A 12,910-nucleotide genomic window follows, 5' to 3' on the forward strand; every position below is an offset into this window, starting at 1 on the left:
GAATCGAATTGAATTGAGCTAACCAGAACTGATTGAAGCTAAACCAACTAATTGAGAATTTAGAACAAAACTAAACTGAGCTAATTAAATTGAAATTAGCGGAATAGAACAGACCCTAAATACGAGCGAAGTTGAAGTTGAAGTTGACTACTATAGTAGGGACTAGGGAGTAGGGAGTGTGATTTACGGCCTGATGGGGGTACATTCTATTCGTTTTCCCTATTTGAAAATTTACTCAATCCAAAACATGAAGCTACCTCTTCACTTCCACCACCACCGTCAACTCCGGCACTACGCCACAAAATACACCGCAAAAATAACCTCAACAACCACCGACGGCCGCACACTCTCCGCCAAAGTCCACTCTCCTTCTCTCCCCTCCGACGCCCGCGGCTTCCCTCTTCCTCGCCGCGACCTAATCTGCAAAATCACCCAAATCCTCAAATCCCCAATTTCCGACCCCTTTTCCGACCTCTCCAATTACCTTCAAACCCTAACCCTAACCCTAACCCCTTCCGAAGCCTCCTTAATCCTCAAATCCCTCAACAATTCCCCTCATCTTTCCCTCAAATTCTTCCATTTTTGCCCCTCTTTTTTCCCCAATTTCCGCCATGACACCTTCTCTTACAATCGATTGCTTCATATCTTGTCGATTGCGGCGTCGTGTGGTGGGTCTGATTGGGTTGAGAAATGCCGTGAAGCGGTGGCGGAAATGGAGAGGGATGGGGTTTATGGGAATATTTCTACTGTGAATATTTTGATTGGAGTTTTGGGTGCTCCGGGTGTTGATTGGTGTTTAGGGTTGGTGAAGAAATGGGGTTTGCAGTTGAATTCGTATACTTATAAGTGTATTTTGCAGGCCTATTTGAGGTCGTATGTAACCGAAAAGGCGTTCGAGGTTTTTAAGGTGATGAGGAGGAAAGGGTATACGCTTGATGTTGTTGGTTATAATATGCTCTTGCATGCTCTTGCTAAGATCAATAAGGTAAATTACAATTTGGGTTATTTTTTTTGGTTGAATTAATGTTAATACTGTGTTTTTTCTAATTCAATGTTGATAATTGTTTTTGGGTTATACATGTACACATACATGATGTTAATGATGTACTAAGGTAATTTGTATGAGCTAGCATAAGGTAAATTTAGCTTAGTACTTGAAGAGGTGAAGGAGTAACTTAGCTGGTTAATTTGGATTCGTAGATTATGATTTATATCAATGCCATGAGTGAAAGATAAAGTTTTGATGGTTACTCGTGGATATATATCTATTATATGCCAGATTGTGGCATTAATCTAGTCTGGCAAGCGCGGAATTGTTTATGAATATTGATAAGTAATATGTTATGATGTATGTGACATTGTTACATATGAATGCTTTTATGGTTTACATTGTTTGCTCTATATTGTGGGACTAGACTATTGAAATCATATGGTACATTTGTTTTGGAGGAAGTCTATATGTATCAATGTATGTATCTGATGCAAAAGCTTTGAGCTTTATATGTGCTTGCTTATATATGTGTGGTAGTTTGAGTGCTTGATTATTATATAGAGTCGGTGTCATGACATGGGAGAATTCACAGCATGCTGCTCTTTGTTTGCTTCTTGTTTCAGTTTTTGCTTTATCAAAACTCTGCTTCCATATTGGGTGTAGTTTGCAAAGTTTGACAACAGTTTTAAGGTCTTTCTACATTCTTTTGATCTCTTTCATGCTCCCTGCTATTAATTCTGTGCAATACATTGGTAATTTATGCTTATGTACTGCATGTAAGGACTATATTGGCTTACAGGAAACCTGGATCTGATATTATTCTGTCAGAATTAGACAAACACTTGCTATTGAATTTCTAGCTGTTCAGACAATAGACAGCTTATTAATAGTTGCTGTGCTGGCTACTTTTTTTTAGGAGCTATATATAGAGTGAAAGGGAAGAGAGGGGGGGGGGTGTGGAGGCTTGGCTTCTACTTGAATTTTTTTTCATACCGATGAATATTGCACTTGTACATCAGCGGTATATGGAATCCAGTACTCAAATGTGTTAAGAGTCTCTTTCAATGTTCTGAAGTACTCTCTGATTTCTTTTTTGACAAAAGCTTCAGAACTTATGCTTGAGCTTAAAACAAGTAGCATCTCATTAAATTGTACTCACATAAGTTCAAAATTATAAGCTAAGCTAATTTTATGTCTTTGTAAGTGGTTGAATTGCTGCATGTTGCTGTCTATGCATCACAGATATAAAAGTATTTTAGCGACAGATGTTTGCTTTTGTAGGTGATTAGTTTCTGTCAATTTGGGCCTGTGATGGCTCTTGAATCTTTATTGCTCATAATATGCAGTGGGCATGTAAAGTTCTGCTTGTGAAAAATTGAGTCTGTATGTCTAGCACCAGATCTCCTTGTTCTTTGGCTATCTAAGGATGTGTAGTGGCTGTCCCTTCCAGCCTTCCTGCTTTTTACATAAGAAATCATGAAATTTCTTTTGTCTTTTGTTTAACTGTCTGTGCATGGATGGAGCTGCTAGTTACTTTCAATATCTAATCTCTTTTGAAAGTGCATACCTGTCTTCTGCCCATCTCATGCGTAAATCCTAATGATCTGATATACAGTTTTCTATAGGTTGATCAGGCCTACATGGTTTTTGAGGACATGAAGAGGAAGATTTGTGAGCCTGATGAATATACGTACACCATCATGGTCAGAATGACTGGTAAGATGGGGAAGCCTGATGAATCCTTAGCATTATTCCAGGAAATGCTAGGGAAGGGTTTAGCCCCTAATCTAATGGCATATAATACGATGATTGAGGCACTTGTTAAGAATCGAATGGCTGAGAAGACAATTTTTCTCTTCTCAAAGATGATAGAAAGCAATTGTCGCCCCAATGAGTTTACATACAGTTTGATTTTGACTGTTCTCGTTGCGGAAGGACAACTTGGTAAACTAGATGAAGTTGTGGAGTTATCAAATAAATATATAACTAAGTCAATATATGCCTATCTTGTGAGGACTCTCAGCAAGTTGGGGCATGCAAGTGAAGCCCATCGTCTATTTTGTAATATGTGGGCTGTTCATGATAAAGGAGACAGGGATGCTTGCATGTCCATGATAGAAAGTTTATGTACTGCAGGCAAAACAGTGGAGGCCATTGATCTTTTGGACAAGATTCATGAGAAGGGGATAAACACTGATATTATGATGTATAACACAGTATTGTCGGCTCTTGGCAGGTCAAAGCAGATAAGCCATCTTCATGATCTCTTTGAGAAAATGAAAAGGGATGGACCTCCACCAGATATCTTTTCTTATAATATTTTGATATCTAGTTTTGGCAGGGTAGGGAAAGTTGATGAAGCAGTTAAAATATTTGAGCAGCTTGAAGAAAGTGATTTTAAACCTGATATTGTTTCATACAATTCTTTGATTAATTGTTTGGGAAAGAATGGTGATCTTGACGAAGCTCACATGAGATTCAGAGAGATGGTAGAGAAGGGATTGAATCCTGATGTAGTTACTTATAGCACACTCATTGAATGCTTTGGTAAGACTGACAAAGTGGAGATGGCTAGCAGGATGTTTGATGATATGGTTGCTCAAGGATGCAGTCCTAATATTGTTACATATAATATCCTACTTGATTGTTTTGAGCGGAGTGGGAAAACTGCTGAAGCAGTAGATTTGTATGCTAAACTTAAGGAACAGGGTTTGACTCCTGATTTCATAACTTACGCTATTCTGGAGAGGCTGCAAAGTGGTTCACACCGGACCAGCAGGATTCGCAAGCAAAACCCTATCACTGGTTGGGTTGTTAGTCCTTTAAGGTGATGAAATATTACTTGTGCGCCATGTGCAGTCATGCTGATGCATTAAAGGCCTGGTAATCTGGTATGAACTAATTTGACGTTAGACAAGCATTTAATTGCCATCTCCCTTCTTTTGCTACCTCTTCGCTGTATGTTTGTTGAGAACAAGTTGCCTCTCAAGTTTAAAAGATTGGGACAAGAGACGTTGATTATGCTATTCTGCATGACCATCCCACTGTTACCTAAAGTTAGATTTTTTGTGAGTGAACTGGTTCATATTTGGGCTAATTATGAATTATTTATCAAATTCTTCCCCTTGGAGCTCATGTGCCGCCACACGAGGTAGAAGTGTCTTCTGAGTGAAAGAACAAGGATTCACCTGTGGGCTGCTACAATGGTAAGCTATACTGTACTTCTGTTTGATAAGGTTTCACTTGCAGCCATAATTAATTTGTGGGACATGTATTTACTGAACGCGCATAAGTGCAGGGTACCTATTAGCATTGCCATCTCACTGAGAATGATTTGGTCCTTGACTTTTCTGCTCTTAAATTAAAGTGGGAATACTAATTTTGTCGCTCAAGTTTTTATTCATTTAGCTAATCTCACTAGGCATTGCTGGAAGCTGGGTCTTTTTTTTCGCCATCTCATGCTCAAGTATGCTCTTGTGATCATATCATTCAGCTCATTTTGCATCTTTCATTAATGTGGAAAGGGAAGAGCTTAAATTGTGTTGTTCGTACTTAAATATTTGCTTGGTGAGGCGCAGTAAGTGACAATTTGTATGATGTTTCTTTGGGAAAAGGGTAAAATAGGTGATATGCTGATATGGATTGTGCTGAAAGCCAAGGAATATGAGGGTCCAAAATTCCAAATGCACGCATTTTTGATCTCAAACCAGTCCAAAGATGTTCTCACTAAGGACTTGCAAAGAATATATCTTCCGAAGGGAGTATCCTGCAAGAAACGCGGTATTGCTAGTTGTTACCCTAGAATGTGTAAAATGTAGATGTTTGCCTGTCTTCCATAGATAACAGTAAGTGGGAAGTTGGTCAAAAGTGTATAAATCCTTAATAAATACTCCCTTCGTTTTAAATAAATGATCAAATTTGCTTATAATTATGGATATACACAAATCTATCTATGTACTCTGTAGTCTATAGTATGTAATTTTTCCTGTTAATTTAAATTATTATGAATGGTATGCTCTTATTGACATGAACATATTGAGGATGAACCCTTTTCAATTTGTGACTCATGTCATTTTGTTGGATGTTTTTCTAATACATGTACTTCGACGAGTTTTGCCTAATTACACCGCCCTAGTGAACGTGTTTTGCTCATCACAAATATATACTCGTATATGTATAATATGGTATTCCGAAGACACATGAAGCAGTCCAAGGGAACAATTAGGAGGTATCTTTGAGTTGGTAGAGGGCTGTGATGAACCACATTTATCATAGCTAGAAACTTGAGCAGTTGAGCTTCATATGTACTGATTTGAATTGAGGACAACGAAATTTGGTGAATTTAATGCGATGACTAACTTTTTTTTTGTGCACAGTTTGAGCAAAATGGCAATCAACAAGCAATCAAAAGCACTGTTTGTTTAGCGTGCTGATTCTTTTTCTCTATCATGCAGTATGCAGTTTATGTAATGTTCTCTCTCTACTCTGAGCTTTTCTATAATTGTGTGTGGCTGGGGATATTCTGGAGGCCCTTATCTCTCGCTCTCTCTCTCTATAAATGATGTGCAGAGGCCACAGCTGAAGATACGCTATCCCATGTACTCCGTATCCAACAATAATAATCCAAACTTGAGCCATGTGGGTTAACGAGAGAGAAAATTGGTGGGACTCGATATAAAGTTTATGTTCAATTTTGTAACAATATGAAATGGGTCTGGACAACTTAAAATAAGGAGGAGGAAAATTCGGTTCACAAACAAGGTTAAAGGAGCTTTCATTTAAAATCAATTGGCAATATAGAGTAACTCCTTTATGTGAAATTATCTCTCTTCTTTTTTCCAACGTAGAACACTTACAATTGGGCTAAAAGCCTACAATGAGTTTTAACAGTTTGTGAGAGTAAAAACTGTAAAAGAGTGTTACTTTGTATTTCCTTATGATATGAGGTAAGCTCAAAGAAATATCCATTAAGCTAAGTTTGGTCTAATGGCAATGATTGCACCTTCTAACCTTAAGGTTGGGGGTTTAATCTCTATTTAGAGGCACTTAAAAAGTACAGTGGGAACCCCTTATCTTTTCGCCTCAGGCCCTCACTTGCAAAGTGTCTAATCCGTACATGCTAGATCAAGAAAACTGTAAGAGTTGAGGTACGATAAGCTAAATTTGGGGTAGCTTAGGTAATGGAGATATGATTGTAGATTTAATGAGGGTATAAGTGTAATTTTGCTTTAAGATGTTGTATAAACTAACTTTTTGAAAAATACCTTATTTATTAGTTTTTCGAATCCGTCGCTTCCCATCAAACACTCCAAATTAGCTTAGAGTACTTCGTATAATACTAGTTAATAAGCTCATGTCAGTCACTTTAGAACTAATTTCGTGTCAATAAGTTATCTTCCAAACAACAACAACAACAAAGAAAAAAAAGAGGAATAAAAAATCAATCTTTATGGAACATATCCAAAAAATATTTTTGCAACACCCTATATTCACATTTTTTTTTTGTTTTTTTAATATCTAGAGTAAATAATCCAAGTTTTGTTTGTGTATGTTTTTAGAGAAGATTTTCCTACATTAAATGTTAGTTATTATGACAAACAGTCAAACACCAACTCTAGCAACTTATCAGATATGCATGGTGTAAGTTATGACTTTCTATTCCCTTTTGCAATGGTGATGACATATTGACATCCAACTTAATATTTTTTTTATATCTAAATTCATCCTCCTCTCGTCACCCAAAAATAAGCTAAGGATGTTTCTTAGTGGAGGGAAAGTAATATAAAAGCAAAGAGGATAAATAGAAAGGAGAATGTCACGTCAAATTTAAAGATTATTTATATAATACCTTCATTTCTTATTATTTGCAATAAAGAAATATTGTGTATCTCACAAATAATACTTATTTGTTACAAATAATAAAAAAACGGATGTAGTAGGTCTTAAGTCACTTAGGATCAATTAATAATAATAAAAAAAATCAATAAATTTGAGAACTTATTAGACTAATCCAAAGTACTAGTGAGTAATTTAAACAAGATTCCCAAAATTCAAAGTTATAACTCAACAAAAAAAATCTCCAGAGAAAATAATAGTTTTTTTTTTTAATTTCTTAAAAACTTAGAAAAGTCAAATGAAAAGTTAATTAATTCCATAATTTCATGTTGATACAATTTTATTAGAATATAGTTAATGTCTCCTCTTCGATAAGTTAATATAATCCCCTTGACAATTAACTTCATTTATCTTTAAGACTCTACAAAATTCTTTTCTCTTACAAAAATTTATCATTATATTAGAGGAGTATTGTTCAATCCAAAACGCTATCTAATCTTAAAAGTGTTTGATAATTTTATGACTAAACTTATACATATATAACGTGTTTAAATTTGATTTAACAACAATTAATAAAAAAAAAACATTATCATCGTAACTATTTATTTCGGCTGGAACACAATAATTAGAGTATATATTTGGATGAAATGAATTTCACTAAAACAAATGGTACTAACAAGCTAAGCTAGCAACATAGCCGAAATCATAGAAATGAAAAAAAGGCATAAATTAGCAAAGGAATAGATAGAGCATATAGGGTGTTGTTGTACTATGTAGTAGTGATAGTAGGGCATATATAGGTGCGGGCATAGGGACATGTATGTCTCAGGTACCAAACGATGTGACCGTGCGATAGATGGTAGTAAGTGAAGCTATCAGACCATTAAATAAACAAATAAAGCAAATATACTGATCCCTAAATCCACCCATATTTTGTACGACACATTTTTAAGCATTACACTAGCTCATGTGAATGTGACTGACTATGTCGTCGTATGCTTAGCCATCATGGAATTACTCGGTTAATGTTATAGATTTATAGGGGTTACTTGTTACTATTATAGAGGTTAACTGTTACGATTATAAGGGTTACTTTATTATTAATATAAAGGTTATTTTATGAGTTTTGTAAGAATTACTTTGTTATTTAAGGTCTACTCAAATAGTATATATAATTAAGGGTTATTACTTTATCAGTGTTATGAAGTTACCCATTTTTACTAGCGGCGGTCAAACAATGTGGCCTGCCTCACAGAAAACGTGCTATAAATATTGTATCCTTTTATTTTATTTTTTAATTGCAACACATTTTTTATGCAACACTTAAGGGCTTGTTTGGCATCAGTTTTGGTTTTCAGTTTCTCATTTTTTTGAAAACCAAAAACCAAAAACAGGAAACAAGAAAAAGGTGTTTCCACTTTTCTATTGTCAGTTTTCAAAATTATCATAATTTTAATAAGTTTATATAATTTTTGATTCATTATGGGACTCATATCATATACTTTTTGAAAACAAAAAACCAAAAAACAGAAAACCACAGCAATGCCAAACGAACCCTAAGTTAATTGTTTGTATTTTGTTGATGCAACATTCTTATAAATGAAAATGATCCAGCTACACTACTTGATTGTCTCTCTTCTCTTATGTTCCTCATACTTTTTATTATTATATTCTCTTAGGAGTATATCACATTTATCTCTTATTTCTAATCAATTATTTACAAACCACTTTTGTTTTTTATAATTTCAAAAAAGTATATCACAGTAACACTTATTTTAACAAATTCAACTCAATTACTTAAAACTCTACCGCATCAAACTAATACATTTTAAAAAAGAAAAAACAGAGTAATCACTTGGTCACCCTTTTTCTCTAATTATGACATGTTCCGATTTACTGAAAACAACTGAAGTGAACTGATTAGGGTTGAACTGAACTAAATAGAGATGAAATAATTGTTTATTAAAGAAGAAAATTAGAACATGAATTGAACTGAAATTAAGCGTAAAAAAAGAAAGGAAACCAAAACTTGTATGTGCTGCTTTACTTGCTCTCTTCATTCTCCTCTTTCTGCCATATCATCATCTTCAGGCGCACCTACCCTAAGCTAAGCTACTACTACCCCTACCCAACAATAACTCTATTATTCCTTTTGCTATTTCATTCCTCTCTTAGGTTTTATAATTATTTTTGGACTAACTTACATCTTTCTCTTTTGCATTTATTTTCTTATATTACTTGTTCTAAGATATTTACTCCTTTCTTCTTGCATTTATTATATTTGTACTAGCTTGGTAGTATTAGCATCTTATCTTTTGCCTTCCTTTTTACATTTACCTTGCTTTTTGTGTCACACCCTTCCTCAAAAATAAAAAATAAGTGTTCTAGGGCTTTTGAGTTCATCTTTCAATCATTCTCCATTGTTATTCATAATATGCTAGGATCTTCCTCATATAGCTCTGAGGAAGATCGAGATCACGAACGATCTTCACCGTTGGATCTACCTCAACCTCAATTTCAACCACAACCACAACCACAACCACAACCACAACCGCGACCACCACTAAGGTTATTAGATTATCAACGCTTGTTGATTAGTAGTAGTAGTAATATTACTACTACTACTACTTCTGCTGCTCTTCTTCCTTCATCATCTTCGGTTGTATTATCTTCGACACCGCCAACGTTGTTATCAACATCACCACAATCATCAGTGATTCATCCACGGCAGTTGTTGGTCACTTGTGCTGAGCTTATATCTCGGTCCGAGTTCTTATCAGCTAACAGACTACTCTCCCTTATATCCACTGATTTCGCCTTACAATTTGGCGACTCCACTGAAAGGCTAGTGTATTATTTTTGTAAAGCCTTAAGAGAGCGTATCAATCGTTATTTATTATCAACTACAACTTGTGTTATGAACCCTAGTATTAATATTCCTGTTACACTAGCTCATCATCAACAACGTCCCATTTTTTCATCATCATCTCCTCAAATAATATTACCTAATAATCAAATTCCAAGACCTTCTAGGATAGTAGAACAAGATGTTACAACTAGATATTCATCTTATCTTTCTCTTAATCAAGTTACTCCATTTATCCGATTCACCCACTTGACCGCCAACCAAGCGATCCTCGAAGCCGTGGAGGGTTATGCATCGATCCATATCCTCGACATGGATATCATGCACGGCGTTCAATGGCCTCCGTTGTTGCAAGCCATCATGGAGCGGTCGAGTACCCTAGGTCGGTCGTGTCCTACAATACGGATCACGGGGGCTGCCCGTGATCCAACTCTCCTAGACCGGACTGGGGACCGGCTTAGGAGATTTGCCGAATCCCTAGGGATTGAGTTCGAGTTTTGTGATCTGGTACTTTATGATTCTGAAGTAGTTGATCACTCTGAGGCGGTGATCCATGCTTTGATGGATCACCGCCTCAGGTTTGATCAGGTGGAGGAAGCCCTCGCAATTAATTGTGGGGACTACCTCCACCGCCTCCTAAGGGAATACGATACACGTTCCCTTAGGAGGTTTCTCCACAAGGTCAAGACCTTAAACCCTAAGGTCTTGACCCTGGGAGAACGAGAGGCTGATCATAACCACCCTCTCTTTTTACGGAGGTTTGTAGAGGCATTGGATCACTATGGAGCCGTGTTTGACTCCCTAGAGGCCACCCTACCTCCGCAAAGTCGAGAGAGGGTGGCAGTCGAGGAAGCATGGTTCGGGGAGGAGATAAAAGATGTGGTAGGGGAGGACGGGGAGAGGAGAAAGGATAGACATCAACGGTTCGAGTCGTGGGAAATGGTGATGCGGAGTTCCGGGTTCAAGAGTCTAGCCTTGAGTCCATTTTCGTTGTCACAAGCTAAGTTGTTGCTTAGGCTTCATTATCCTTCAGAAGGTTACCAACTTCAGGTTGCTAAAAAACATTGTTTGTTTCTTGGGTGGAAAAATCGCCCTCTTTATTCTGTATCTTCTTGGCAATAATTAGGCCCTCATTTTTCTTTCATATATTTTCTTCAATTTTTGTTAATTTTAAACTTTATTTGGTAATGGTGATAAATATAGATTCCATATGATTTTCTAAAATAGGCTTAATATATGGGGTAATCATCACCTCAAAATTACAAAAAGGTTAGCTAACTTGGCCTTGTGAATTTGTGATCATCTTGAATTTAGCTAGGGTTTTTCTCAATTATTATTGTTAGTTAATTTAATATAGATTTTTTTTTTTAATTAGTCATATCCTCCATTTCTTCATTGCTTATATATATATATTTTTTTATTATTAATTCTAAATTAAAAAATTTCCCCATAAATTACCTATGTTGATGTATATTTGTTGAATTTTTATTTGTTTGTTTATTTATTTAGGTGGATGAAAGTAGTATATTGTAAATGAAAAGTATGTCAAAATAATTAAGAATATTCCATATTGACTATTAGGGCAACAACTTGAAGATTTGTCAATTTTGATTCCATAGAAAGTCGTTTTGTCTTTATTGAATTAATCACTTCACTCGTGTGCCTTTTGCTAAATCTAATTACACAATTAACAAATTATTAATTATTGTCTTTATTAACCCAAAGTGCTTTTTGTCTCTCTTATATACCAAGCACTAGTAATCCACAACCGGATAATGAGGCATATTGTCTTCTTAATTAACTTAAAAAGAAATTCCTTTGTCTCCTTAATTTGGTGTATAATAACCCCTTAAATAAGAATGTACTATAATTTTATACTCTATAGTATTAAACATAGTTACATTAATTTAATTAAATATTTCCCTCAAAATATGGCTAATTGTCTCCTAAACAGAATTATAGAAGTTCTCAAAAAAAGATGGTAATGTTGCCCACTTTGCCTCCAAAGCAAGCCTTTTCTTCTTTGATAAACTCCCCAATAAGGGATCTTCCTTGTCTTGTGGTTTTCCAAGGACATCATATCATTCCTCCTACCCAAATCTGTTTTCCTATGATACCCTTTTTTTTTTTATTAATTAATAATTAATTGTTTGCCCTAGGCCTAGATTAATTTATTAATTAGTTAGCTTAATTAATTTTAATAATCTTTGAGGTCAACTATTTCCCTAATATGAGCATAATGCTGGCACATCATTAAGTATAGTTTGAGTTAGTTGGCATCTTTTCATCCTTAGAGTAGGGGGTAATGAGGTTTAAAGTCTTTAAACTACGGGTAATTAATTTGGTGCAAGTAATTAATGTTATCATATAGGTTTTCTTTTTTTTTTTTTTTTTTTTTTTTTTTTTTTTTTTTTTTTTTTTTTTTTTGAAGAGATATAGGTTATCTAGTTGATTAGTTATGTGCTTTGTGAAATAAATTTCATCATTATATTAATGAAGTGCAAGAAATGTATTGTGAAATGAATAGAAAAGTGTACAGAGAATTGATCAATACTCCGTACTTTCTAACTAAGAAAAGTTTGTTATTTCTTTCCTCATCCATCTATACAAATAGATAACAAAAAATTCTTATGCATTGATATAAAAAGTAAAACTTTGGGAAAAAAAATGGAAGATATATATTGGCCATGATTTAGCTCCATTTTAAATACAAAGAACTTAAAGTACGATAAATAGTTTATTGAAAGAGAAGCCGCTAAAGTTTAGACATGTAATATTTGGTACTCCGTATCTTTAAGGCCTAAATCGAGGGAGCCTTATTAAGAAGGTTTTGGAACTTTTGGAGGGAATGCCCTTTCGTGTCTCGTATAGTCATATTGTATATTAAAATAAAAACTTTTTTAATAAAATTTTAAAACAGTGAGATATGAGTAAATGTTATTGATCGATTTATACTATACATGGTAAAACGGAAAAACATAGTACGTACCATTTTGCAAGTGCATGCAATGTTCTTTAGGACCCCTACCTACATTCCCCTCTCTTATCACTTCATCAAGTGCACTTATGCATCAATTACAATCACCAAATACTCACCAATTACAATCAAGAACTAAACAATAATTTGAAAAAAATAGGGTGACCAACTCATCTTAACCTGGCTAATTAAGTTCATGATAAGATTGAAAACCTAGCTAGTTAATTGTCTTTAAATCTTC

The 12,910-nt window shown here is 35.0% G+C and overlaps 1 protein-coding gene and 1 pseudogene across 2 annotated transcripts; both read left to right on the forward strand.

Annotated features, from left to right (window-relative positions):
• The first annotated feature begins 204 nt into the window (after positions 1 to 204).
• Positions 205 to 5,041, forward strand: LOC145560006 (pentatricopeptide repeat-containing protein At1g51965, mitochondrial-like). 2 transcript variants are annotated; one of them, XR_014093069.1, is made up of 3 exons: positions 205 to 985; positions 2,617 to 4,197; positions 4,606 to 5,041. XR_014093069.1 is itself a non-coding variant. In XM_081621261.1 (2 exons), exons 1-2 carry the CDS (start codon positions 248 to 250, stop codon positions 3,820 to 3,822), a joined length of 1,944 nt encoding a protein of 647 aa, XP_081477387.1. In that variant the 5' UTR covers positions 205 to 247; the 3' UTR covers positions 3,823 to 5,041. The 2 variants fall into 2 exon arrangements, 1 of the variants encoding a protein (XP_081477387.1); XM_081621261.1 differs by having other exon boundaries at positions 2,617 to 5,041.
• Positions 5,042 to 9,260: 4,219 nt separating this feature from the next.
• Positions 9,261 to 10,814, forward strand: LOC145560007 (scarecrow-like protein 18 pseudogene; annotated as a pseudogene).
• Positions 10,815 to 12,910: the final 2,096 nt, after the last annotated feature.

This window comes from Chenopodium album, chromosome 9 (genome assembly GCF_948465745.1).
Source record: "Chenopodium album chromosome 9, dcCheAlbu1.1, whole genome shotgun sequence".
Lineage (NCBI taxonomy): Eukaryota > Viridiplantae > Streptophyta > Magnoliopsida > Caryophyllales > Amaranthaceae > Chenopodium > Chenopodium album.

What these genes read in the sequence shown, in the direction of transcription:
- LOC145560006 (XM_081621261.1), top strand. Translation starts at nt 248, where the DNA reads ATGAAGCTACCTCTTCACTTCCACCACCACCGTCAACTCCGGCACTAC. An exon ending in CTCTTGCTAAGATCAATAAG is followed by an intron (nt 986 to 2,616) that starts GTAAATTACAAT and finishes AGTTTTCTATAG; the next exon opens with GTTGATCAGGCCTACATGGT.